The sequence below is a fragment of the Macaca fascicularis genome, chromosome 12 (assembly GCF_037993035.2).
Source record: "Macaca fascicularis isolate 582-1 chromosome 12, T2T-MFA8v1.1".
Taxonomy (NCBI): domain Eukaryota; kingdom Metazoa; phylum Chordata; class Mammalia; order Primates; family Cercopithecidae; genus Macaca; species Macaca fascicularis.
Genome location: NC_088386.1, coordinates 101674295 through 101700085, shown reverse-complemented (window position 1 = coordinate 101700085; position 25791 = coordinate 101674295). Strand labels below are relative to the sequence as shown.

General features: G+C 46.8%; 1 protein-coding gene across 7 annotated transcripts in view; it reads right to left on the bottom strand.

Moving 5' to 3' along the window:
• The window catches only part of NRP2 (neuropilin 2), a 116457-nt gene that overhangs the window by 34778 nt on the left and 55888 nt on the right, over positions 1-25791 (bottom strand). For all 7 annotated transcript variants that reach the window (XM_005574027.5, XM_005574028.5, XM_005574029.4 and 4 more), the window contains exons 8-12: positions 23132-23276; positions 20224-20573; positions 17862-18006; positions 13911-14027; positions 10777-10917 (exon numbers count right to left, since the gene is read on the bottom strand). In XM_005574027.5, coding sequence (XP_005574084.1) covers positions 10777-10917; positions 13911-14027; positions 17862-18006; positions 20224-20573; positions 23132-23276 — 898 coding nt within the window. The remainder of the gene's footprint in view (positions 1-10776; positions 10918-13910; positions 14028-17861; positions 18007-20223; positions 20574-23131; positions 23277-25791) is intronic.

Here is a 25791-nt window from a genome sequence, read left to right as displayed (position 1 = left end):
GGACTGAGTTTTGGTGTCTTTGGTTTATTCATGTCCTTGTTCTCCAGGCTCTGTGACCATTTCTTAAGGCTCCTGCAGAGCCTTGATTCAAATGTTGTGTCTTCTTAAAGCCCTTTCTTGAGTCTGTAAGTCAAATCGGTCCCTCCTGCCTATTTCCAGGTATCATTTCTTTTCCATCTCTTTCACGTGGAGCACCCAGCGCGGCCGCCTTACGTCTTGGCTAGTCGTGCGTGTGCCCTTCTTCTCCCTCTAGATTCTGCAAGGCCAGACCCACATCTTATTTATCATTAACTCACCCAAAGGGCCAGTGCAATCTGATGGACTGAATTACAAGGGAACAGATTATAGGGGGTGAGGTGGCTGCTAGATTGGAGGGTGACTATGACCAGGTGGTTGATGCTTCCAGCCCTGGCCATCTTGGCTGGGTACTGTCCAAATGGCTGACATGTAAAACCTTCTGTCTCCGTCAGTGCTCCTAGATGATGCTCGGGCTCTAGTGATTGTGACTCGGAAGCCCAGTGTCACCTTCAAGCAGAACAGAGGGTGGGAGCTGAAAGGGGTGATTCAGGGAGGCTTGAACTTGGCCTTTCTCAGACAGCCAGGCACATATGGCTCCAATGATAAAGGTGCTGTCATTATTATTAACAAAGGCTGTGTGTTTAGCAGAGAATATATGTGTTCTGGGAAATTAAGGGTTTACCAATCCAAATGTTTACAGAATGGCCTTTTGGCTGATTGGTTTCAAATTCATCAGACACTCACGTGGAAGACCGAGTTCTTGTTGTTGTTGGCAGACTACATGCCTTACAGAACACAGGTGTGACCTGCACCTTCAAATCCAACTTGTACAGGACCGTTCTGGCCACTTGTACAGAGAACAAGGTGGCGTTTGGTGAGGAAATCTCACTACCTCTTTTTGGTCCTGAAACATAGGGGCATCTGAGGCTGAATACTTCTGCAAGATGTCAGGGCCAGTTTTCTACCACATGTGCAGCACGGAACATGGGCATGTCAGATGCCTTAGGATCATGTTAGTGTGAGGTCATGTTAACCTAGGACAGGTGCACAGAGCTTTCTTACACCACAGGGAATGTGAACATCCTGGACTTGTCACAGTAGATGGGCTAGGATTCTAGAGCCTAGAATCAATGAAATAGTCCCTGGACCACTGCTTTGCTATTATTAATCTTGCTGACCTCACCTGTCTAGGTGAGCGCTGAGCCTGTGCTGGACCTCCCATCAGTGGCCCAGAAACAGCTCTTCCCTTCTCGGCTCCCCAGCTGCCTCACCTACCTCCCTGCTCCCCTAAGCCCCTTCCTGTTAGACTATCTGGGATTAGTGCTTCAGAAGCTATGCTCCCCTGAAGTCAAATGAGACCAGTTTAGTATGCGTATGTGGGATTCCAGTTTGTGCCTCCTCAACCATCCAAAGCCATGTCTGTCTACATACCCCACAAGGTGTGACCTCTGCGAGGCCAAAATCAGCACAGATAACTAAAAGGCAGCTGTCTACAGAAGAGAATTAATAATGGTGTCTGCTGAGGGAGGATACACCAATGCCATATCAGACCCTCAAAGATCTTTTAAACCTGTGCTTCCCCTATCAGATCTTACTATTACTGCTGTTAATGATAATAATTAAAGCTCATTCTTGCATAATGCTTTACAGGTTACAAGCACATTTACATGCAATATTTCATTTCATCCTTTCTATATTATTGTGAGCTAGGACTTACTAACCTTACTTTGCACCTGATGAAGAAACAGGCTCAGAAAGGCTAAAGTGATTTGTCCAAGGTAGAGAGGCGACTGCAATGGCAGAGCCCAGACCTGACTGCAGGTTTTCCACCTTCATGCAATAAGTTCTTTATTTCAGCCGCTCTGCAAGTAGCTTGCCCCAAGTCCTTGCAATCAATCACACTCTGTTTAAGGCAAACTGGCTTCCCCACTGGGTCCATTGCTGCTTTTTCTCCTCTTAGCTGTAATTCTCCACTCCTCGAACCACTCCACTTACCCCGTCTCTTTGGCTAGTTCTTCTCCTAACGATTCTGGCACACGCAACATTAATCCCCTTCTTTTCTCAACAACTCTAGCATTTACTGACTGTACTGCTGATTTTACCTTGTTTTTAAAAGGACTTCAGGCCATTTTCCATGGATTTCAGCAGGTAATCACCCACTGCCAGGCGTTATAATTTAACTGGTTTTTTGGTGTGTCTTATTACCCCAGTTATATTGTAAATGCTGGTCTTACAAATAATAAGGTTTAACACTGCTTCTTCTCTCTACCCCTAGACAGTGCTATATATATGCCACTCCTCAAGAAAATTTTGTTTCTATGAATGAATGGATGAATGGAGAATGATAAATACATGGTTAAGAATGATATGAGGCTATACATTGGAAATGAGGACAGGAGAATCAGCTAGCTTCTCATAATCCCTTTGATATAATCCCTTCACAACTCCCTCTACCCTCCCAAGCCAACAGCCCCTTTCAAAGGTGAGGTGCACCAGTAATGACAAGGTGGCTTGTGGAAGCACCCAGTGTACCGAGACACCAGTGAGAACCCTTCAAATGCTCCCACACTCCCGGTAATTTCCAAGCCCTTACTGTTGCCAGCTCATATATAAAGGAAACCAGATTTTAGAGATTTATTATTCAGCCTTCTTCCTTCACAGTTTCGCAAATAAGACCCACTTGCTGCCTGAAAATTGTTTGGCAGAAATACTATCACTTGTGTGAATTTACATTCTTAAGCGGCAGGGAAATCATGGCATCATGGTTAGAATTTGGTAAGTAAGATGTGTGTGGAGGTGTGAAGAACTGGGCTAAGTGGATTGTATCTGGGTCTGTTCTATTTACCCATCCTGTTACTAAAACTCCAGGCACAGCCAGGCCAAAGGTTTCACAGTCTGCCCCTTCCAGTGACTGCCCCCCAAGTAGCCCCCTCCCCTCTCCTCTCCCTCTCACAATAAAATGACAATCTCTATGCATGATTTAAGGGACCATTGCAAGACCGGGGAGTTAATGCTAGTGGCATGCTTAGCACGAGCAGCTGAAGGATCATAATTCAGTGCTGACATCTGAGCTAATCCACTAGTTTGCAGAATCTCCAGACGAGCAGGCCTCTGGATTTTACTTCGTTAAATTATTTGTGCCCCACTTGTCTGTTAAGTGCTATGAGCTCCAGGGAAGAAAGATGATATGTAAATTTAAGGAATTAGCAGTAGACATCAGTCAGAGAGATGCTGAGCTGCAAAGCGCCTGTCACTGAGAGAGGCCTGATTAGAACCAGGGACATCATGAAGGAATGACTCAGACCAGGAAAAGCCCAAGGAAGGCAGAAGAAGAGCAGGGGGAAAGGAATGAACACATTGAACACCTGCTGCCTGTGTGCGATCGCATGGGAGGCTTTACCTGCCTCCTCTGATGTCACCTTCCCTGTGAAATCTAGTCCTGCAAAATAAACACCATCTTCTCCATTTTCACCAAAAAGAAACTGAGGCTCAGAGAATTGAAGTGATGTAGGATTTGAATCCTGACTGGACTGAGTAAACCTGCCAGAGCATAGCTTCTCATCTGGGTTGGACTCCCAGCCTAACTCACGAAGCTTTTAAAGCCTCAGTCTTTCTATCTGCAAAATGGATTCAAAGACAGTGTTACTGCATAGAGTTGGGGGAAGAGTAAATGGAATGAGCCATGTAAAGTATTTTGCACAGTAACAAGGACACAGTAAGAGCTCAGGAAAAGTTATTACTATTAATATCACTCTACACACTGCCTCCTATGCTTGCCTTTATTTTACTTGGAAAGAAAAAGGATAGAAAGACCGCCAATAACCCAGGAAGGCCAATCCAAGACTCAAAAAGAAGTATGTTTGGCATGAGGGCAGTAAAGATGTTCTCTGGAATAAGACTGGTTCTCCCTATCTGCTCTTTCTCCAAAAACCAGCCGGCCCCAAGTTTTCCATCCTGCAAGGTTCACTACAGGTCTTTTGTGTTCATCACAGTAGATGAAATAAAATACTACATGATCCTGGAACAAAAGTGGGACCTCAAGTGACCTTAGGGCAGGCCAGTCCTGACTCCCAGAGGAACCATGCCAAAAGCATCTGAGAACAGCTGTCCACCCTTTACTTTAAATTCTCCAGAGAAGGAGTTTCCATAGGCCACGTCTATAGTGTGTTTTCTAGGTTACAACCCTAACCATCAGGAACTTCTTAAATTCAGTTTAAAGTTTTCCTGCTGTCATTTAGAGACATTTCCTCCTTCTACCCCTGATGGAGCACAGCCAATTTCTGTTCTCCGACTTAAGAGACATTTTCACTTGTGAAGAATTAAAACTTGTAGTCTTTGCTTCTCTAGGAACCCTTGCCCCTTCAAATGTCTACTTCCTAGGGCATGGTTCAAATGTCTATTTTCTAGGGCATGGTTCAAATGTCTACTTCCTAGGGCATGGTTCAAATGTCTACTTCCTAGGGCATGGTTCAAATGTCTACTTCCTAGGGCATGGTTCAAATTTCAAATGTCTACTTCCTAGGGCATGGTTCAAATGTCTACTTTCTAGGGCAGTGTTGGTTTTCCACTGACCCTTCTTCCAAGCTACTATAAATGCTTCAGCTCTTTTAAGTCATGGCACCCACACGTAGATACTGAGATCAAACACGGGCTGCAACTGAAGTTTGTTCTTCTGGAATCTCCCGATTTATGGCCCACCACTGTCAGACACAGAAGGTGTTCTAAGTATACAGTGGCTACTGATTACTTGACAGTGAATAAAGCTGGTATGGTGGGGGCGGGGGGCTACTTTTTTATTTACTTGAAGCTTGAGGTAAAGCCCTTTGGATTGTCAAGAGGTTGCCTGAACATGACGACTGACCAGCTAAGAACCAGCCCTGCCTGTTGGAAGCTGCCTTCTTGTTCTTGTAGCTGATGGCTATGACGCCAGCAATGGACAGCTTCCAAGAAAAAGACAATGGAAAGGAAATATGTTCGATTGCTGAAAGAGAATGAAGAAATAATGTCCCAGAGATACAATCCCTCTCCTCCTGGACCTGACATATTTGGGAGGCATTTTGCTGGGTCCTTGACCCAAAACATGTGTTGTTGCCAATGACACAGGGAAAACAATCGCCTGGGAATGAACAACGGGAGTTCAAAAGGGTGAAGAGGAAGCACAGAGGACAGGGCCGTTCAGCATTTTAACCTGCCGCTGTCTCTGGAAAGGTCTCTTGATATTTCACCTGGCGATTTACAGCCGCATCTGGCTTCAGCTGCTTAAGTGTCATGTGAACATGTGACTGCGACTGGCCCAACAGCAATGGAATCAGTTGTGTCTACACCTCACCAAACCCTGAAATAAATCACCAGCTTGATCCTCCTGGCTATCACAAAGCCAAACACACCATCTGTCCAACACGTACATCTCCTGGCTAGCATCTTGCCCTCCTACTAAAACGACCATCTGAAAGAATATTTAGTGCTGTAGGAGATGTAGTCTCTTCGCATAGTCCATGCTTAAAACATGAGTCAGCCCTCAGCTGGCCTTCCAAGGTCAGCCTATCTCTGCTAAGGTCCTCAAATTAGCAACCAGTTAAGGGAAACACTGACTTTGGATAAACTTAGCAAGATGTTCTCAAGGTTTACAACAGACCGTTTTGTGGACAGTGAAGGTTTCAGTCCTAGTCCTTGCAGGAATCTACCCAGAGCTGTCTTTTGCTATGTCGGCTTTCATGAAGGTTTTGCCATTGAGGCAGTCTTGTCGTTCTGCCCCTTCGTTATCAATCCACACACTGCTGGGGGACTCAACCAATCATGATTTGCAGGAAAAAAAAAGGGTAAAGAAAGCTTCTTCCTGCTGTTATTTTTTCCTGCAAAGCCAGGGACATTTTTCTACCTTCCTTAAAGAAGGGCTTCTATCCTTTTCTTTTCCAGTTGAAATTATTCCTTGACTATTGGCTTTCTTTTAGCCAAGCTGCTCCTGATCTTTAATTATCTATCATGGTCCAGAGCCCAGGAAGTTCTGTCTCTGGATTTGCAGTGTCTGTGCCCCAGCCAAGCCACAGTAACCTCTTTCTGAAGACAGTTCAATCTAACAGCAATTCAATGAATTGTGTGCTGCCATTGGTCCCACCCGATCTTTTGAACTCAGAGTTGCTTTTCAATTCAGTCACCACTTGCTCACTGTCAAAAAATCAAGCCCATTATGAGTAAATTCACTTATCAATTATTTCCTCTGATTTCTCGGCAACCATCCACTCACCATACTCACCCACACTTCACTTAATTTTCTTGTGTGTGCCTCCAGTGAATCAAGGCTCTGGTCTCCCACTCTAACGAAATTCATTTAATGGCCCAATCTGCATCAAAATAGCCCCAATGAGGTGTTAACAATCTTACCACTTAAATTTGAAGGAATAGCCAGTCACCGTTTGTAAAATTTGGATCTTTCATAACATTAAGATTCTCGACTTACTCCCACTTGAGCTTGTTTTTGAGCCTAGAGTAAAGGTTCTGTTCCCTCAATCCTATAGGCTGTGGCTAGGCAGTCAAACCTCTGCTCAATATCAGGTTCGCTTGTTTTCTTTCTATCTATCACTTTCATGATTTAAAGTCATTGAAGTAATACTGTAATCAGACTTCACAAGGCCAGCCCACGAATCAAAGAGTACACATATAGGGGGAACACACACTGGAGGGTTCTGAAGCTGACCTGGCCTAGTACCCTTTATCTCATCTTGTGTCGTTCCTGACAATAATGACGACTACAGCAATCACAATGATGATGATTATTGACCTTACTTAGTATTAATATTTACTTACAATGCTCTTTTTGATTAGTCACAATAGTTCCTACACCATCTAATGCCATGTTACTTGCTTACTTTACTGTAGTTATCCAGTGAGGGAGAATAAAACAGCTATAAAGATACCAGCCACTGAACACTCCCATCAAGAGATCTCAGAGAAGACACATCCCTCCATTACTTGCTTCTCGGTTCACACCAAAACCAGGGAACTAAAGCATCAGCAAGGGTCCCTGGAGGTTGCTCTCATGTTGATGACCAAAGCACCAGAGTGGTGGTGTTCGATACAACACTCTGTGATGATGCCGTGTATACAGTGACATGCCCTGTCTATACACTGACCAATACAGTGTAGCTATTGTGCCGTTGGAATGTGGCTGGTGGGACAGCAGAACTGAAGTTTTGACTGCAGTCATTTTAATTAATTAAAATAAAATTGCCACACATGGCTCATGGCTACCATATTCAATGCTGCAGCTTTAGATACCTGCTCACCCTATGAGTTTTTGCCTCAGTTCTTAAAGGCTGGGCTCTGATCATTCTTAAAACTGTCTATGATCAAAGCACCTGAGAATGTAGGAAACATGCCATCTCCTACTAAGGGGGTGCTTCCTATGTCATTGTCACTACAGAGGAAAGCCAAAGTGTCTTCTTAGAGAACACTGAGTGTTCCTCTGCAGCTAGCAGGGGTCACTGAATTTGGAACAGGGTCCCGAGAGGCTGGTGTGAACACCCTCCAGGCAGCTAGGCCACAAGCAAAGAACTAAAAACAGAAATTCTGAGTGGCTTGAAAGACTATCTTGAAAAACAAAAACAGTGGAATGAAACCAGTGGGTGTCTTGTCAGCCTTAGGCAACCACTGGCCAAAAAGAACAGAACTAATTGCTTACTTAAAAGGAAAAGGAAAAGAAAGAAAATATGAGAAAACAACGAAATCAGAAAACATCCAAGGAATGTAAGCAGCTTCCACAGGCCCTGCTCATCCTATGGCCTGTGTCGGGTACTTTAACACAGCTAGATCCTTTCCTGTCCACCTGTCTCTTCATCCTGGTGCCCCCACACTTGATGGAGACACCGCCTTTCTTAAATTTCATTACTTCTGTTTGCCTATCTCATAAGGGGATGAAGCATATGGCACACGCTCGTGAAGAGTGGGACGGTCCCCTCTGTGGATGGCAAAGTGTGGCACACAACAGGCTTTCAGGCTGACTCCGTGGGCGCCAGCCGCTCTGAACCCATTAGCAGTTGCTCTGCCCCCAACCAAGCCAGCTGCTTCCCTTCTCCCCAATCCCCTCAGGGCCTACCCCCTCCTTTTTTTTTCGATGAAGAAGAAGAAAGGACCACCCTGAACAGAAAGGGCTTTCTCTCCTCTCCTGCTTAACGCCCAGTATCGAGCTTTGTAAGGAGAAGGAAAATGGGAAATACAGAGAACGGTTCATAAAGTCATCAGAGGATAGAGGGAAGGGCTCTGAGAACAATATTATGATTTTGTTTCCTGGAGGCAGGTTACAAGTGCCACTTTCCCAAACTTCAGGGATTCCTCTGGAATAGGAAAATAATTATTTTCCCTTTCAATATCTTAAGGGAGGAACAACATTAGATTTAGCAGTTCCTTATGGCCCTAATTTTCTCGCTGTCCCCATCCATTCAGCCAAAGGTTGGAATTCTGCCCACTTTGTAAGCTTGCTCTGAAAAGCCCTCCCAAACCACAGGGTGTAATGAATCAGCTGGAAGGAGGACAAAGACTAGAATTCCCAACCACCAGTAGCAAGGGTCAGCCATAGGGGCTTTCGGGTGAAGGCCAGGACTGGACGAGGAGGAGGTGGTGGTGAACGGGTGAAGAAACAGAGGTCCAGGCCAGGGTCAGAGGGAGGTCACTTAAGCTCCCCTAGAGCTGTGACTCGGTAATTGGTGGCCTTGTGGCCTGGGTAGGGCTGCCCTCAGACACTCCCAGAAAAAGTATGCTTAGAAGAGTACAAGGGAGGAGGCCAGAATCATTAGAATGAACCTGAGGACAGACACTGAATAAGAGCCAGCCAACCTCCCCAGCCTGCAGAGGACCCAGGCTATATCTTTTTTTGCAAAGCACCTCTGCTGAGGTATGTACCACACACACACACACACACACACACACCCATGCACAGAAACCACAAACACACTCATGCACACACACATTAACACTAGAATACGCACACCTACACAGACCTCACAAACCTTCTTTACATTCAGGTACAACATGGGGGTTGGGAACAACCATGAATTAATTGGATGCAGTCTCAAAGGAGTGGAAATGAAATGAAAAATCCAGGCTGGGTTATAAAAATAAGTATTTTTTCCCAACGTGCAGGAGGCTCATTATATTAATTAAACATTATTGCAGTGAACAGAGAAGGGAGGGTGATTAAGGCTGGACTGGGGTAAGTGTTCTCTTCTGTTGCCCGAGGCCGTGGTGATCTTCAGATATTAATCTCTCTGAGCACTCAAATGCTGAAGAGATAAACACTTGAAATATGAAAATGTTTTTCTCCGGATCAGGCACTGTGACCCTCCGGGGAAGCAAGTGTGGGCTGTGTCAGGAGGCCAGCTCCAAGTGCTCTCCTAGCGTCTGTCCCACTGCCGCCCCCCAGGAAGAAGGGACACGCCAGTGCTTGGGGTGAGAAGTAGTTCTAAGGAAGCCTGCAGAAGGGAAGGTACCTTGCCCTCTTTTATTTTCTAGTCTTTTCCTTTTGTGCCCTGGCAAACTGATTTACTAAATTTCCAGAATTCACCCCTCTCCTCTCCAGTGCTGATGGAGGTCTCAGGCCCAGGCCAGAGGTACAGGAGAATTCAAAGTCACTCAGTGCTGTGCTGGAGCCAAGGCGTACCAGCTTGTGAGAGCTGCTTGTCAAGTGTTTTGTAAGCCAGTTGTTAAATGTATTCATTGGTAAAAATTAAATTATATAAAGCTATAATTCAATACACTGTATTAAAAAACAAAGGTAACAAATCCTGAAAACTCAACACTTGCTAGTTATCTTAATACATTTTATCAGTATCTATACTTCTGGAGTCATTTCTGTCTACTGTATTTGCACAATGGAAAAAAAACCTGTATAATGCTCTATTACTGACTTCTCAACTCCATCTCCATTGATGTTGTGTTGGTAGCTTAAGTGGAGCTATGGTAAGGGTATTTATACCACTGAAAGTGACAAACGTTAAAAAGCAGTTGTTGTTGTTTTTTTTAATCCCTGAAAAGCCTATTGTTAAACATTTACCATCATACTGCTGTGAAAGCACGTAACAGCGGAGAGAGCAGACAACGCTTGCTACCTGTTTAGAAGGGCTAGAGGCAACCCCTTGTTGTCAGCAGTGTCAGGAGAGGCTTCTGAAATCTGGCTTTCTGAAACTAAAAGGGTGGGCTTAACAATGTATCCAGGACTGGCAGCAATACTCTTCTAGAAGCCAAGTGCCAGGCAGCTCTGCTAGATACCCATGGGTGTGGCCGCATTTTGGTCCCTCAAATTGACTTGGTATAGAAGCAATGGCACCCTCAGAGATGTATAAATCAGACTCAAGGCCAGTGGTCTCCCCATGAGCCATTTTAGGAACAGTACCCAGCTCGAAGTTGACAAGGGGCTCCATGATAATGGCAGTGGGTGCTGGCTACGGGAACAAGAGGACATTGACTCACCCCATCTCCTAGGGCCTCCCAATTGTCCCTTCTTTCTTTCTCCTCTTTCTTCTATCTTGGCTTCCCCCTCTCCCTCCCAGCTTCCAGGCTGTGCTGTAATCACAAGAGAGGCTGGGAACCACCAACCGGCTATTCTTTGAGGTGACGTCTTGAGCAAAGACTGTGGTGGTTTGTGGGCAAAGAACAGAGGATTGCTCTGCGGTGGGAAGTTACAAAGCTTGTAAGGGAATCTGGGGTTGAAGTATGTGGAACAGGCTAGCCTTAACTCTTTCATCTCTTCACTCACAGCTGGCTTACCTGGAAACGTCCGGTCGTTCGGGCTGGAGCTGCTGGCCCAGGTGGTCCGGAGCCACTTGGCATGGTCATACATCCAACCACAGGGCTCCTCGGGGAAATCAAAGTTGCAATTGAATCCCGAAGGGAGCTGCAAATCTTTGTCTAAAAGGGGAAAATAATAACCCAAAGGAAGGCAAATGAAATGGGTTCAGAGAACAGCCACAGTAGTACTATTTAAATGGCTGGCAAGGCCTGAGTGGAGAGCAGAGAAAGAAGTGGCTTCCTTTGCTTATTCATTTAACTCATCTTGGCGATCACTGGCTTTCGGGTCAGGCTTTGGTCTCATCCTTCCCAGGCATGAAAGCCAAGTCTGCCAGTGGTTCCCATAGTAAGCAATTATAAATGAGGCCACCAAATGGCTTCGGGCCCTAATCAGCCTCTTCTGTCCACCTCGGACAGCAGACAAATGTGAAAATTGCTGTTCCCTAAATGCCAGAGAAGAATGTCTCCCCAGTGCCCTGGTGGAAGGCTGGCTCCCAAAAAAAGTATTATCTCATCTCCTGCCAACCTGGCTCTCAGAGGAGGTGGGGCGGCCCATTAGCATCCAGAGAGACTGAAATCCCTGGGAGGTTCTGCCCAGTGAGGAGAAAGTGACCTCAGAAACAAGGAAGGCTTGTTTGCTACACTTCACCTCTTTGTGATCCGTCTCTATTTCTGAAGACTGGGACAGTCCAGCATCTCCACGGGGAGGTATGCCCGGTGGGAAATTTGGCATGGTAAGAGCAAATCGAAGGGACCAGACCAGCCAGTGGCTCAGCTCGGTGCTGACCAGGAGGAAAAACAATTTCCCATCGTGCTGAATCCCTGGAGGCTGCGACCCCAGGGAGGTGGAGAATGCTTTCCCTATGGGAATCCAGGAACTAAGGACACAATGGTGTCCTGTCTGCTTTGGTGGTTCACCTGCCTGAGCCTGAAGACAGAACCAAGAGAGTTTCTTCTGAGGTTCCACCCAGCTCCAAAACTCCAGTATGAGTTCATGCCAAATATGTGACTAAGTCGGGGTGGTGTGGAGGTGGGGAAAGAGGAAATGGGAACCCAAATGTGGTTATTTGCCAGCTGTGCCTGCGGAGACAGCGGAAAGATGCCGGCTAATGTTGGTAGCAGGGAGGAAGTGGGGTCTCTGCCCTTCTCACTTCCCTTCCCAGGGTTCTTAGAGAGGAATTTCCGTGGGGAGGGCTTAGAATGCAGGTTAGGAAGTCTAAAGGGAGCCACAGACTGGTAGAAACAAATTACTCACCCTAGGGGTGAGGAGGGCTCACCTCATGGGGGGCAGGGCACTGCTGGCGTCAGAGGGAGGAGGAAGATTGCCACCAGGCCCTGTAAATGCCTCCCCTTTCCAGGACAGCATATTTAACATTTGCCCACCCTTGGCCAAATTCAGGTTGAGTTTAGAAGAAACACATGGAATCTATTACAGAAGCATCAACCTGTGGCTTGGAAAAGTCAGCCCTTAGCCCTTACCATCCCCTTCTCCTGACAATTTCTGAATTTCTATTTTTCCCTTCAAAAAATATGAAGTAATTCAATATAGCATAAATCCTCTGTAATGTTTACATGTATACTGTATCTCAGGAACCAGATTCTACAAAAAAAACTTTTGCAAAAAGAAAAGGGAGGAACCATCAAAGAAACCTCAAATGAAACAAACCACTATAAACGGGAAAATCATATTAAAAATAAACTTCTGAAATTTTGTAGCAGAACCCTTAATTTTTCCTTTGATTGTTGTTTAGCTAGAACCCCCACTCCAGGTCCCCAACAAGCTAACTCTGCAAATCCAATATTGTATATTAACTCCCTGTGCGTTTCACTTTTGGCTCTCAAACTATCTGAAACATGTCTTGGAAGATTCTCCAAGTCTCCTTCTTCTCTCCATAAAACAAAAACAAGTTCATTAAAATGTCAGAATTCTGTATTCAACTAACCCCGACCAGCAGTGTCCCCCACCCACACAATAACACAAAAGCACAATCCCCAAAGCATATGCATTAAATTATTGCCTTTTCAGTCACATAACTTCAGCATTTATTTTTGGCTTTCCTCCCATTCTTCTTTGTAGCCATTTTCTGGAGTCATCCACTCCATCAGTGCAGTTCCTCTGTCAAACGGCTGTGCTTGCAGGTTCCACAGATTTCGCCATCTACCTACCATCTTTATCTCTCCATCACTTCTCTAGTCTCTTTGCCAATCTTCTCTCATTTTGTTTAATGAAGATTTAATAATGATCAGTAATTTACTGTAAGTTGAGGCTGTCAAGCTTAACATTCTAGACAAAATGCCAGGTGTTCCAAAATTTGTGGTTTCTTAGAAATGTCCTCATACTTGGTGACCTTAGCAGTATGATTTAAAATGTGACTTACTTTTGTGTTCTGCCAATTATTGTTTTTATCTAACTTGGATAGGCTCTGAAGATAAACGAAAGGAATGTAGATTTCCCGTGTGATGAGACCCACCCAGAAATGCGAAGCCCCTGAGTTTTGAGGGAACGGTTGAAGATGCCTTTTTACATTTCTGCCTTTGTCTCTGATCTGCACTCTAGTTATAGAGGATACGGTGCACTATCTTATAGAATCATCACTGTTATACTTTCTCAAATTAGTGGCGGTGAAAGACACAGGGAAACACAATTAAGTCACTGCTAACTGCTGGATTAACCCAACCATCGCGCTCCACGGACCAAATCACCCAGATGACTGCCGTATCTTCACTTGACTATAGCAGACACACACAGCTTAACAAGAAAAACTATCAGAGCTGTGAATTCTAAGGATGAAGATGGTTTTCCTTTAGCAGACAAGCAAGATAGTGAGGGCTCAACAAATGAGACTTCTTGAAAGAAGTCATCTTTGTCTCACCTGATGTCTAGTGGGTTCACACCAGTAGGGCTGTACTGGTTGTTACACTATTCAAATGCTTCTACATTGGTTGTAAATAGCCACTGCCCCAGACCCCTGAGTGTCTCCACCTCTCTTACCCCTTCCCTGAGATCCCCTGGATTTCTGACCCGGGAGACCCCTAGGTCCCTGCCCAGCCACAGGCCAGCTCCCACTCTGACTAGTCGGCACCCATGCCATCGGGATGCAATATGTGCTTACCATCCTCAAAGCTGCAGTTCTCCCCACACTCCGTGGCCTCCTCATCGGTGGGATAGGGGGTAGTTGTCTCTTCGCTCTTCACGGTGGGTCCCAGCGTCTCTACTGTGGGCTTGGAGTCTGTGTAAGGGCAAAGGAAGAGAAGAGAATGCTGTAGCAGCCTGTGTTGCAACCCAGCAGGAGGAAGATGCCAAACATCTTTAGAGAAGAAAAAGAAGATGCACACATGTGCCCAAAACTCTGAAGTCACATCTGTGTGCTGTCAATGAAGTCAGAGGCATCACCATAGTAGAATGAGAATCGTCCTGGGTTGCAAAACCAGCAGTGACAGGTAGGGACGCAAACCCACATTCTTTACTCCACGGCAGAGGCCCTGACATTAGCACAAAAGGCCACATGAGGCAATAATGGAGGGGCGATAGGCGACAGTGACTCCAAGGAAGGACCAAAGCACACTCTGGCTCATGCCTGCACAAAACTGGATGGATGGGAATATGGATTTAAAGGGCCTCAGACTCTACATGGTGAAAGTGACTTGGGGCTATGCCTAAAGGTCAGGGTGTGGCAAATTCAAGTGTTTCCTGGATCCAAACACCTACTGTAAGTGAGGAAAGCAGACGTGGTGGTGGGGACAGGGGAGGGTTGGAGAGAGAGGAGGTGGTGACAGCTGAGATCTTACATGCCTGGTTTGAAGGTGGCCTCCAAGACTGGCTCCCCCAGATTGGGGCCTGGAGGGGAGGCGGCCCAGTGTGGCCAGGCCAGGTCTTCCAAATATTTCCCCCTTTCCTTTCCCTAACAAGAAGGCAAAAATCCCTAAGTAAAATCTCCAGACGCTACATGTTGGCAACTTGTTAAAAATGTTATACTACAGAGCACACAATGAACGCTGGGTAGGCCAAACCTGGCTGTAGGCAGTGGTTCTGACCTCAGCTATAGGTGATTCATTCACCTATTCATTTGCTTATTTGCTCACGCCCATCATTCATTCAGCAAGGATTGAGGGAGTGAATGGAGCTATGAGTCAGGCCCTGGGTGGGGTGAAAGGGGTTCTGGAAACTGGTGCTCAAGTCCACATGTTTTGGGGTGGCGTCTTCATCCCAGAGCTGTCCACCGACAGGATGCTGGTGCCTTGTCCCTCTCATTTCTATACATGTTCCTTTGCGCTATTGTATGTGATTAGGTGCCTTTGTCAGGCACCCTTCAGGATACCATTTAATAAAGCCAGGAGCTGGAGGAAATTGCTAAATACGCTGAATAGCTTTTTCACGGTCGACTTCCCACCTTTCTGCTATTAAATACTACGTACATAACCTTTCATACTTCCCTTTGCTGTGTCTGCCTTTTCCTCACAGTAAATAGCAAATAACCTCAAAGCATCCTAATTTGTATGTTCAAATTTGTCACTGTGTCATAGAAACTCGATTGTAAAGCAAACTATGGGGCAGTAAGGCAAAACATAATTATCTGAAACACAAACAAACCAACTAACAGGTGAAGCAGGCCTGTCATATTATTTAGCTGCAGCAGCTCAGCCCAGGCCATTATTTTTCCTGTTATCCTTTGGGATAGGGATGAAGAAGTGAACCAAGGATGAGCGGGAGAAACAGATGGAAATTTGAAAAGCAAACATAGCCACATGGCCTATGGAGAACAGTTTCTGGAAATGTTAGGTAGCAAAATGGGTCAGCTGATTGGTGTAGAGAATGTTAAACCCAGGGGCCAGTGAGGCACCAGAGGGCAGGGCGTGTAAATGAAAGTGGAGGAACGGCAGGCACGGAGGCCTCGGTGTTTATACTGTTTGTGCAATGTTTGTACTGGGCGCTTCAAGGTAACTGCCCATCAAACAGCAACGCTCCCCCTGAAATTGAAACCAGATGTCAGAGACTTCAAAGGAAAGGAGGCTGGGCAAAGGGAATGCTCCTCAACTCTGATCTTCCAAGGAATGGCCAGGCAGGGCTTTGAAATAAGAAACCTGTCGCTGACCATCATTGGTGTAATTTGGGGCAGGTTGGGGTTGGGGAGCAATGAGGGAAAGAGGTCATTAGCAACTGTCCCCCTGACCAGACTGGGAGGGCGTGGCACCAAAAGGCAAGGGATGGGGGGAAGAATGAGGTGGACTTCATCCAGCTGAGTGACCTCTGGCAAGTGACTTCTACCCTCTGGGGCTGTTTCCTTGTCTACGAAAGAGGAATTGGCCAGGTCTGTGATATTTCCCAAACCACGCATCACTCTCATCACTGGGTTGTGGAATCCATTGAATAGGTCATGACCAGCATTTAAAACGTATTGACTATAATATTTTAGAGTGCACTTCCATGGTTAAGACGACCATTGCTTTGGGAACCTTCGGTTTCAGTTACATTTATTTATCACAAACGGTTTGCTGGGTGCCAGGCAGTAGTCTAAGTATTTCATATCCATTCATTCATTTAATCCTCACAATGACCCTACGGGGTGTAGATAGACTATTGTCATCTCCATTTTTCAGCCAAGATAAACAGGGCGCTAAGAGACTAACTTTTCTGAGGTTATGCAGCCAGCAAATGGCAGGGGCAGGACTTGAACTTGGCAATCTGTCTCCAGAGTCCAAGCACTTACGCATACACTGTACCCCGTATACACAAGTGTGTGTGAGTGCTTAGAAGTGGGTTGTGAAGGAAAATTATTTTAAATTGTGTATCATGGGCAGAAATGCGTGAAAGCCACTGGCTTACAGACTCCTGGATCCCCTACAGCGCTGAGCCCCTGATTCCAGCGCAGCCATAAATGAAGCCAGCTTGTAGCGGGGGGAGGTTTTCTGCACCTGCGAGAGGACAGGTGACACACATTTCGCAGGCTGCAGGGAACTTTGGCCTCGTCGCCAGGTAATGGGGAGTAAAGTGTCTTCCTATGAAGATGTATTCGCTGGGGCTGCCTTCAATTCAAAAGCGAGGAGGCTAATTTGGGCCCAATTCCCAGCCCCTGTGCCTCAACGGGGCTCCTCTGCACTGCCGTAGCCAGCGAACAGGCAGCATTTTTCTCCCTGGGAGCCAAAAGCACTTCTCCGACATGCCCTTATTAATCCTTCATGCCATCCTGCCAGCTGAGCCGGTGACAGGTACGGCACCGACAGGAAAATGGGGATACCTGGGGCCCTGGTGGAGGACGGCAGGAGAGCTCAGGCTAGTGGCTGCTCCTGCTGGCATCAGGCTCAGGCCCCGAGCCCCAGTGGCTCCCATGAACTCCTTTTGGCAGGCAGTGAGTGAGCTCCCGGTAAGATCTGGTGCCAGCTCTGCTGAGGGAGGAGGGCCAGCGCCCTGAGGAAAGGAAGGTAGGGCCTGACTCAGAAGGGCAGGGCTCTCCCTCGGAAACCAGGAAGGCTGGGCACCCTCTGTGGGCCTCACCCTCATTTGGGAGAATGAGAGGTGTTCCCCGAGGCCTGGGCCACCTGGCAGGAATGAGCAGGACAATGAGAAGGAGTCCTGCCCCCATCAGCTCCCTGCAACAGGGTCCTTTCTGAGCAAATAAATGCCTTTTACAGATGTGGCCCCGAAATGAAAATGAAGTCTCTTAGCCACTGACATCTGGAGGCCAGATTCAGACATAAACCAATTACTTTATTATCATGAGGGGTTTTTTTCTTTCCTAAATCAACAGCCACAGCCCTCTGGCCTGAAGAGCCAGGGTCTAATTGAATTTGGGTGGGTGGTATGTGGTTATGATTTGTTTTTGAGAGACTCGGGTTGGAGAATTGAAATGATCCTTTAAAAAAGACAAAGTGCATCCCTTGAGAAACTGTCCCGAGTCCAGCGGCTGCGGTACCCGCGGTCTGAGGCAGGAGAACACGGCAGGGGTCTGCAGCGCTTCCAGCTCCAGGGATGGCTGCCCCCTCCACAGCCCTCCCAGGGCCTCATGGGATGTCAGGGTCAGAGGACCATGTGGGTGAGATGCAAAGGGGAGGAAGTGTCGTCTTACCTGTCCAGTCACAGCCCAGCACCTCCAGCCGCATCCCAATCCCCGCCGGCGACCACCTCTCCGGGTATACCCGCACATACTGCGCCGGAACGGGGTCGAACCTTCGGATGTCAGGGGTGTCATAGTGCATGTTCCCTTCAAACAGCTGCAGGGAGAGAGGCCACTCAGCCCTACTAGTGTGGGACCCAGTCCCTATCACCTTCTTGCCTTTCCTTCCCCTTCTCCTCCCTGCCCCGCACATCCAGCCCTGCCCCGCACATCCAGTCAGGAAGGCAGATTCCTAGTTGATCCCTGGCACTGGGACACTCCGATCCATGGGGCCTTCATTTTCAGACCAAGGATTTTATTCATTTGGAAGGTGGTTAGGGACCCAGAATTATGGAAAATAGAAAGTAAACAAAGGTGGCAGTTTCCAGGTTGTGTCTTTTACCTGGTGACTGAAATGGAGTATCTGGGGAAGAATTTGGCTCCAAATGCGTTTTCAGCTGACTTTGGCTAGAGAAGGGGGAAGGCAGTTTGGGTGATCTTTGACCGTTCGGAATTCCTGGTCTACTGGGAAAGGGATGCTTCTTTTTCTAATGCGTGAAAGCCTCGACTGAGGTAGCCCAAGCTGACTGATAATTCCTAGCTCACTGAGAACCTGGCGGGAAAATGACCCCCTAGGCCAATGACACTGTCTTCTGATCACACATTGACAGTCTTAGACTGTTTCCCAAACCTTTGTTTAAGGAAAGCACTCCTGTCAAAAGAAACCTCACACGGAGCCCCAGTACATAAAACTGATGATGCGGGGAGCAGGGGGCTGCTTTGGTGGAGCTGGGTGGAGGACCAGCCTGGAGTACCCTTGGAGACACTCATCCAGGGGAAGGACAGGAGTGGGTGGCCCAGGGCCTGCGGCTGATTAGCCCCCAAGAATTCTGCAGGACCGCTCCAGGTTTCAGGATGCCCTGGGTCCACAATTCTGAACCGGAAGCACTGTCTTGGATAGGGCTGTCTCCCACAATGGCAAAGATCAACTCCTTTCCCAAGAAAAACCAGGCTCAGCTCTCCCTGGGGAAGCTTGCGGCCCAACTTCTGTTCCATTGATGCCAAGTTCCAGTTACCAAGCCCTGAGCCTTTCTAAGCTTCTGGATTTGAGAGCTGGGAGTTTACCTCAGCATCGCAAAACCCCTAACCCAGCTCTTGCCTCTGTATTCAGAATGGAAACATTTGCTTAGCAAAGGTGTCCCCGAGACATGCAACACTCCCTCCTTTTTTAGGGACCCGTTCTTTTGAGAAAAACAAGCGGTAACTAGAGATAAGAATCAGAGAGCCTGGCCCGCCAGGAGACTGATCTGGGGAGGGACAGAGGCATGACGTCTCCTCCCCTTCTGGGGCTCCTCGTGTCTGTGTTGAAGGCTGACCTTCACTCTGGTGGCAGAAGGGTAGGCTGCACTGGCCTGAGCCTCTGGCTCGGAGTGAGGTTCTCTTGCTTCTCCCTTGCCTCAGTTTGAGAGGCAGGAAAGATCTAAGCAGTCAAAACTAGGAAAATACAAAGGAATGCAGTGACATTCAGAAAAACATCGTTATTTTTGGAAGTCAACCTCTAGTTTCTATAGCTTGGCCTCCAAAAACCACATCCCCTTTAGATGTCTGGCCAATTTCAAGGAAACTTTATCTGAAAGAGTGTATAAAGAGTGTTGAACTTTTTAAAAAGTCAGTGTTCAGTAGTGGTTAAGCATTGACTTTGGAGTCAGACTTCCGGTTTCTGAATCGGCTCTACCGCAGGTGAACTGTGTGACCCCGGGCATGATATCAAGCGTCAATTTATCAACACTAAAATGGGAGTGACAAAAAGATCTACTTTGCATAGATGTTGTGAGGATTAAAAAAGAGTCATTGCCGGGCCTGATGGCTCATGCCTGTAATCCCAGCACTTTGGGAGGCCAAGGCAGGTGGATCACTTGAGGTCAGGAGTTCGAGACCAGCCTGACCAATACGGTGAAACCCCATCTCTACTAAAAATACAAAAATTAGCTGGGTGTGGTGGCACACCTATAATCCCAGCTACTCAGGAGGCTGAGGCAGGAGAATCGCGGGAACCCTGGAGGCAGAGGTTGCAGTGAGCCGAGAACATGCCACTGCACTCCAGTCTGGGTGACAAAGACTCCATCTCAAAAACAAACAAACAAAAAGAGTCAAAAATAAGGTATTTAGCACAGTGCCTGGCACAAAGTAATCTCTCAAATGATATGTGTTTTATTGGATCTCAGGAGTTGGATGACGACTGTTCAGATGGGGCATCACCACTCTCCACTCCCCGTACCCCACTTAGCCTCCCCTGTGGAGGGTGAGGTTACAGAGGCCTCCAAGAACAGCCTACCTTTGGTTGCTGGGTCCTGGGGTCCTGAATGTATTCCCAGTCCTTGCCATTTAGGCTGTAGGAGACTTTGAACTTGCGCACAAACGCCCTGGCTTCCACGGCAGTGATACTGTCTCCTCCGCGGGCTCCCTGGATGATGACGCCTTTCACTGTCTTGGGTGTTCCCAGATCTACCTGAAGCCACTCCTCACCCGGCTGGGCCTGAGGGATTCGAGGGAACCAGCCCGCGCGGCTGCTGACCAGGCGGGCTGCACTGGGGCTCCAGAGATATTCGTGGGTGGAAGAGGCGGAGATCTGGGAGTCTGCAATGAGGCCTGAGAGCATCCCCAGCATGTTGGAGCAGGGGGCATCTGCAGAGAGGAGAGGAAGATACAAGAGGTCATGGCTGACACCTGCTAACCAGGGACCACCCCCTATAAGGAGGGAGTTGCAAAAGAGCCCAACTGTCAAATACTAAGTCAGCACTGATTTCTCTGCGTGGTGAATGTGTATAGCACTGTGGTTAAGAGCCTGGACTTGGAGCTAGACTGCCTGTGTTCATGTTCGCTCTGCTACTTTCTAGTCAGAGGGCCTTGGGCAAATTATTTAATTGCTCTTTGCCTCAGATTCCTTAGATCTAAAGGAGAGCTAATAGAGGTGCCTACCTCTTGGGGGCTGTTGCAAGAATTCTGTTAGTTACTAAGACCTCACAGGACAGTGCCTGGCATATTTAAGTATCCAATGGCCATTAACTATTTGTGCTTACAGCTCTAGCCAAGAACTCTCAGAATGTGCATCTGCACATCCCTGTTGATGACACTAGTCCCCACTGACCCTCTCAGGGACACCGAGCACAGGGGAACTGAGCTAAGCACTGAACTATTTCCTAGTGATTGTTTTGCCAAGCAGAAGGAAACCTTCCCGGCGTCAGTATCAGGTCTTTATTCCCCATATATGTTATCACTGCTCTTTACTGCCTTGGAGCCTTCCTATATGCTGTTCCCATGACCCAAAATGCTTTTCCCTTCAGTCACCCCCAGGCTAACATTTTCTTATCCCCATGCTCAAGTGTCATATCCACAGAAAGGCTGTCCCCCAATTTTCAATCCACACGAAATTGGGTTCCGTCCGAGCACCCTGTTCTTTTCCTTCATACGCACATTCTAGTTTATCCAGTACTTGCATTTGTTTATTATCTATCTTGCTCACTAGCCTGAAAGTTCTACAATGTCAGAGACCCCATCTGTTTTGTTTCTGTCTCTATGTCCCACTCCCAGTGTGTGCCTGGCACATCAGATGTGTGGAGCAAATGATTGAGTGGAGAATGCATGAATAAATGATGTCAGGCAAGGCAGGGTCTATAGTCAGTGTGCATTTCATACTTGCAAACTGAACTATGATTAAAAAAAAGATTCTCCAGGTTGTCCCCCTTCTTCAAAATCACTGGTTCTCTCCTTTCAATCTTCCAGAGAATGAGCTCTAACTAAATGTTTGCTGATTAACCTGGAACAGCAACAGGAAAGGGACAGAAAATAGTCCCCTAGACAGGATTAGCATAAACTAATAATCCCATTAGAAGAAAACAGGGTCTTTGTGTAAATGTGATAAGAGCAGAGAATTTGAATTGAGAAAATGTGGGTTCAGATCCTGGCTCTGTCACCTCCTAGTTGGGTGACTTTGGGCAAGCTATTTAACCTCTTTGAGTCTTGGTTTCCTCATCAGTCCCCGGCCCACCCTACCTCACAGGGTTGTTAGAAAGCATAGGCAAGATGATGAACAAGAAAGGCATGTGGAGATGCAGAGACTGTACAAACACATGGTGTGTTAACTAGAAGCCTCAGACAGGGTCAGACCTTGGAGCACTCCCTATCAGAGCTGCAATGATTAGGGGAAAGACACGTGGATGGATGTACACTGAAGACACTTCTAGGTCAAAGAGGCAACTTGCCTGCCCTGGGCTGAGCCCACAAGATAAAGGGGATTGGTCTGTCCTTGCATTTCTGGGGCTAATCCAGCCATCATCATCTCCCATCTGTACCCCCTGCATTAGCCTCCTGTAATGTCCCAGCTCCCACTCTGGTCTTCTCCAGTCTACATACCTTGGGTTTCAGCCCACAAAAAAGCTGTGTCCATGCCCCTCACTTCCTCTTTTGGTCCCTCTTGCCACTGTGCCATTGAGAAAGCTGTGACCATTGCCTGGTGCACTTTCTGTCCCCTCTTCACCAGGTAATGTCTGTTATCTGCCTTCTAGCCTCACCTCAATCATCACCTCCTCAAAGAAGTCCTCCTTGAGCTCCTAGACTGGGTCAAGTCCCCTACAATGTACTTCCAAGGACCATAAGCCTCTATTTCCAGACGTTGATCACAGTTTTGATTTTATACTTATGAGTTTATCAGTATGTCTGCCCAACTTGTCCATATGCCCACACAGAACAGAGTCTGTTATGCCCACCATTGTGTCCACAGCACCATGCACAGCTCTTGGCCCCTGATTGAGGCAACAGAGAGTGTTATTTGAAAGCAGGGGCTTTGGACTGAAACTGCCTAGATTCAAACCATGGTTCTACCACTTACTGGTGAGTGACCTAGCTCTTTAAGTCTTGGTTTCCTCATCTGTAAAGTGAGGAGAATAATATCTATAGAGTCCTTATGAGGATAATAAAATATGTTACATCTTAAGTGCTTAGAATGGCATCTGTACCTAGTTAGCATTCCATAAATGTTAGCTATTAATAGTAGAAATCGTAGATGCTTAATAAATATATACTGAATGAATGAATGAGAAGACAAACTCTGGTAGGACTTGAGTCCTTGAGCCAGTCTGTTTGGGAAGGTCATGTGGTACAGTCATGCTGTTTGCAGAGAGTTGAAAGGGAGCAGAGCCCAGGACTCAATCAGCACCCCAACCTCATTGGAGCCCCCACCTCACCTGTGACCCGGCAGCCGAAGAGCTCCAGCCGGAGGGCAATACCTGAGTGCCAGGTCTGAGGGCGGATCCTAACAAACCTTGTCAGCAGCGGAGCGTGGAGCTTGTTCAGAACCACCTCAGTTGCATCGTTGTTGGCTTGAAATACCTGTAGCGTAAGATGCAAAACCATGTTATAAAACCGTTTGTAGTTCAGCCACTTGAGCAGTCGTTGAAGGAGATGGGAAGGTTCTGTTGAATTTTCTTTCCCTCAAGCTTAAAAATAATCAGTGGGTGTGTTGTTTTTGGGCTTTTTAAAGAAACACAATGTAAAAAAAAATTAATTTCTCACACTGTTCTACTTGAAAATTATCAATAGTCTTCCCAGAAAATTTTAGAGGGAAGGAAAATTTTGCCTCCAGGCTGAGAGCAGGTAGAAGAAGGAAAACACTCGAGAAGCTAAGGAAGAGGGAGAAAAGTAGAATATCTGTTTAAAATGAAGTAAAAATGTCATCTTTTAGGGCTACCAGACCTCACTCACTAGCTTGAACTTGACACTCCCTCTTCCTCACGTTGCAGGCACCTAGGAATATTTGCAGAGCATCTTCTAATTGCAAAGTGCTTCATGGTTGTTTTTGTTAGTTACTTGATGCCATCCCACCCATGAGCGGGCGAGATGATGAGGGGCACCCTCTACCTACAATGGTCCTGTGTCAATCAACACTTTCTTGGTTCTCTCTGATCTTTGTGGTAGGGTCAGGGTTGCAGACAGTCCTTCAGAGCCCTGCTCCAGCTTCCTCTCACTGTAGTCCCGCCCTATAATGAAATCCATCCCTGTCCCCATCTGACCAATACATCTCTTATGGGAGGGAAGGCTTTTTGGAACAGCTTCTGATCCAACATGGTGGGAGCAAGTCCTGGCTTTCCAGATGGCCCAGATCAATAACTGCCATATGGACCTTATGCTTTTTTGTGCTCTCTGTTCAAAAAAAAAAAAAAAAAAAGAAAGAAAAAAAAAGTAACTAGAGCAAAGTATATGTGAGTTTCCCTTAGTTTTCCTGAAAAAGGGTAGAGGGAAAAACCAACTAATCAACCACCACTTCTAAATCATACCTGTTATAGCTATAACAACCAAGGGCTATAAGTAGAGTATAGTTGGCTATACTCTACTTATAGCCAACTCTGCAACCATCAGCGATTTCTCCTGTTTAGGAGAACTAGATGCTTCGGCTCCTGATATTCAGGCCATGCCAAGTGTTTGGGCGCACCAACAGGGTTGGGACAAGAGGACTGGGGAAACTGGTATATTTGAAGACTTTTCAGCCAGATGCAACACAATATCTTTGAGTATAAACAATTATGTCTATAATACCCCAGGAGGTAGGTATTCTTATCTCCACTTTATTGGATAAGGAAACTGAGGCTCAGAGATGCCTGTCTGGATCCACCATCCTTGCCAAGTTTTTAGGTTTTAAGCTTATAGTCTCTTCTAACACATTTTCAGTGTTTGTGTTCATGGCTGGAGTCATGAGGCCCTTAAAGTCTCCAGGCATGGGCTGAATGGAGGTAGGGTCACTGTCCAGTGATGTGTTCCCAGTGTGAGTTTATAATCCCACCTTAGAATGGCTTTGAGTAATGGCAAAGAGCAGCACAGAAGTCTAGAGCCAATTGACAACACAGTCCCTTCTTCCCCATGAACTGTGAACTCTATCATTTAACAACCCTATTTCCTACTTGCTAACGTTAAAAGTTGGAGCCATTTAAGAACATACCACTGAAGACATACCTTTTGCAAGTAACTGAAGGGAAGTGGCTTCCTGAAGACAAACAGGGAAGCAGATTTTCGCTGGTCCACCATATTCAGTTTAAACCACTGCTCTGATGCTTAGTCCACCAAATCTGGGGGTGCTCCCAGCTCACCCAGTCTGCTGCTCCCTCTCCTCCCCTGGGAAGCCCTCCCACCGGGTCCTAAAGTTGATAGCAGGGAGCACACCTGGGAAGAACTTGTTACTCACTCCTCTCTCCCAGGTTCGATTTTGCTGCTTCCTGAATAGCGATTGTGGGTGAGAAGGAGTGAGAAGACCAAGTTAGCAAGGGAAGGAGAAAAGCCAAGGCAATAGAAGGAAGGAGGGTTAGGGCCAGACACCCTGAGGAAGGCCCAAGGAGAGTGGTGCCTGAGCCTGCTTGCTTCGTACTGATAAAGGGCTCCACAGCTCTCAGGAAAGGGATGGGGAACTGGATCCAAGGAAAAAAGAGATTCATCAGTTCTCTGAGAATTCAGCATGAGGCAGAAGCTATCTGTTTGTTTTTGTTTTGTTTTGTTTTGTTTTGGCAAGGAAGAAGCAAATGCAGCACTTTGCTTATTTCGGACGGGTGCTGTGAGCAGCAGCGGGGGGCCTCCACTGGCCCACTCTCTGAAGATGGTGATGGGGACTGTGTGTGTGGTCGCTATCAGGAGACGCTAAGGAGTTCACATTGGGGGAAAAAAGCTTTATTTGCCACGTGAATGCATCATTGGAAAGTTGAGTGGATCTGAACTTTAACACTGCTGCTAATCCACAGCATACACACCACGCTGGTGCCGTTTAGAAACACAGCATGTCTTATGTGTTGCTAATATCCAATTTTATCTTATCTGACCCTGGCATTTCTCAGCCTTGGCAGGCAACACTAAGAGACCTTTT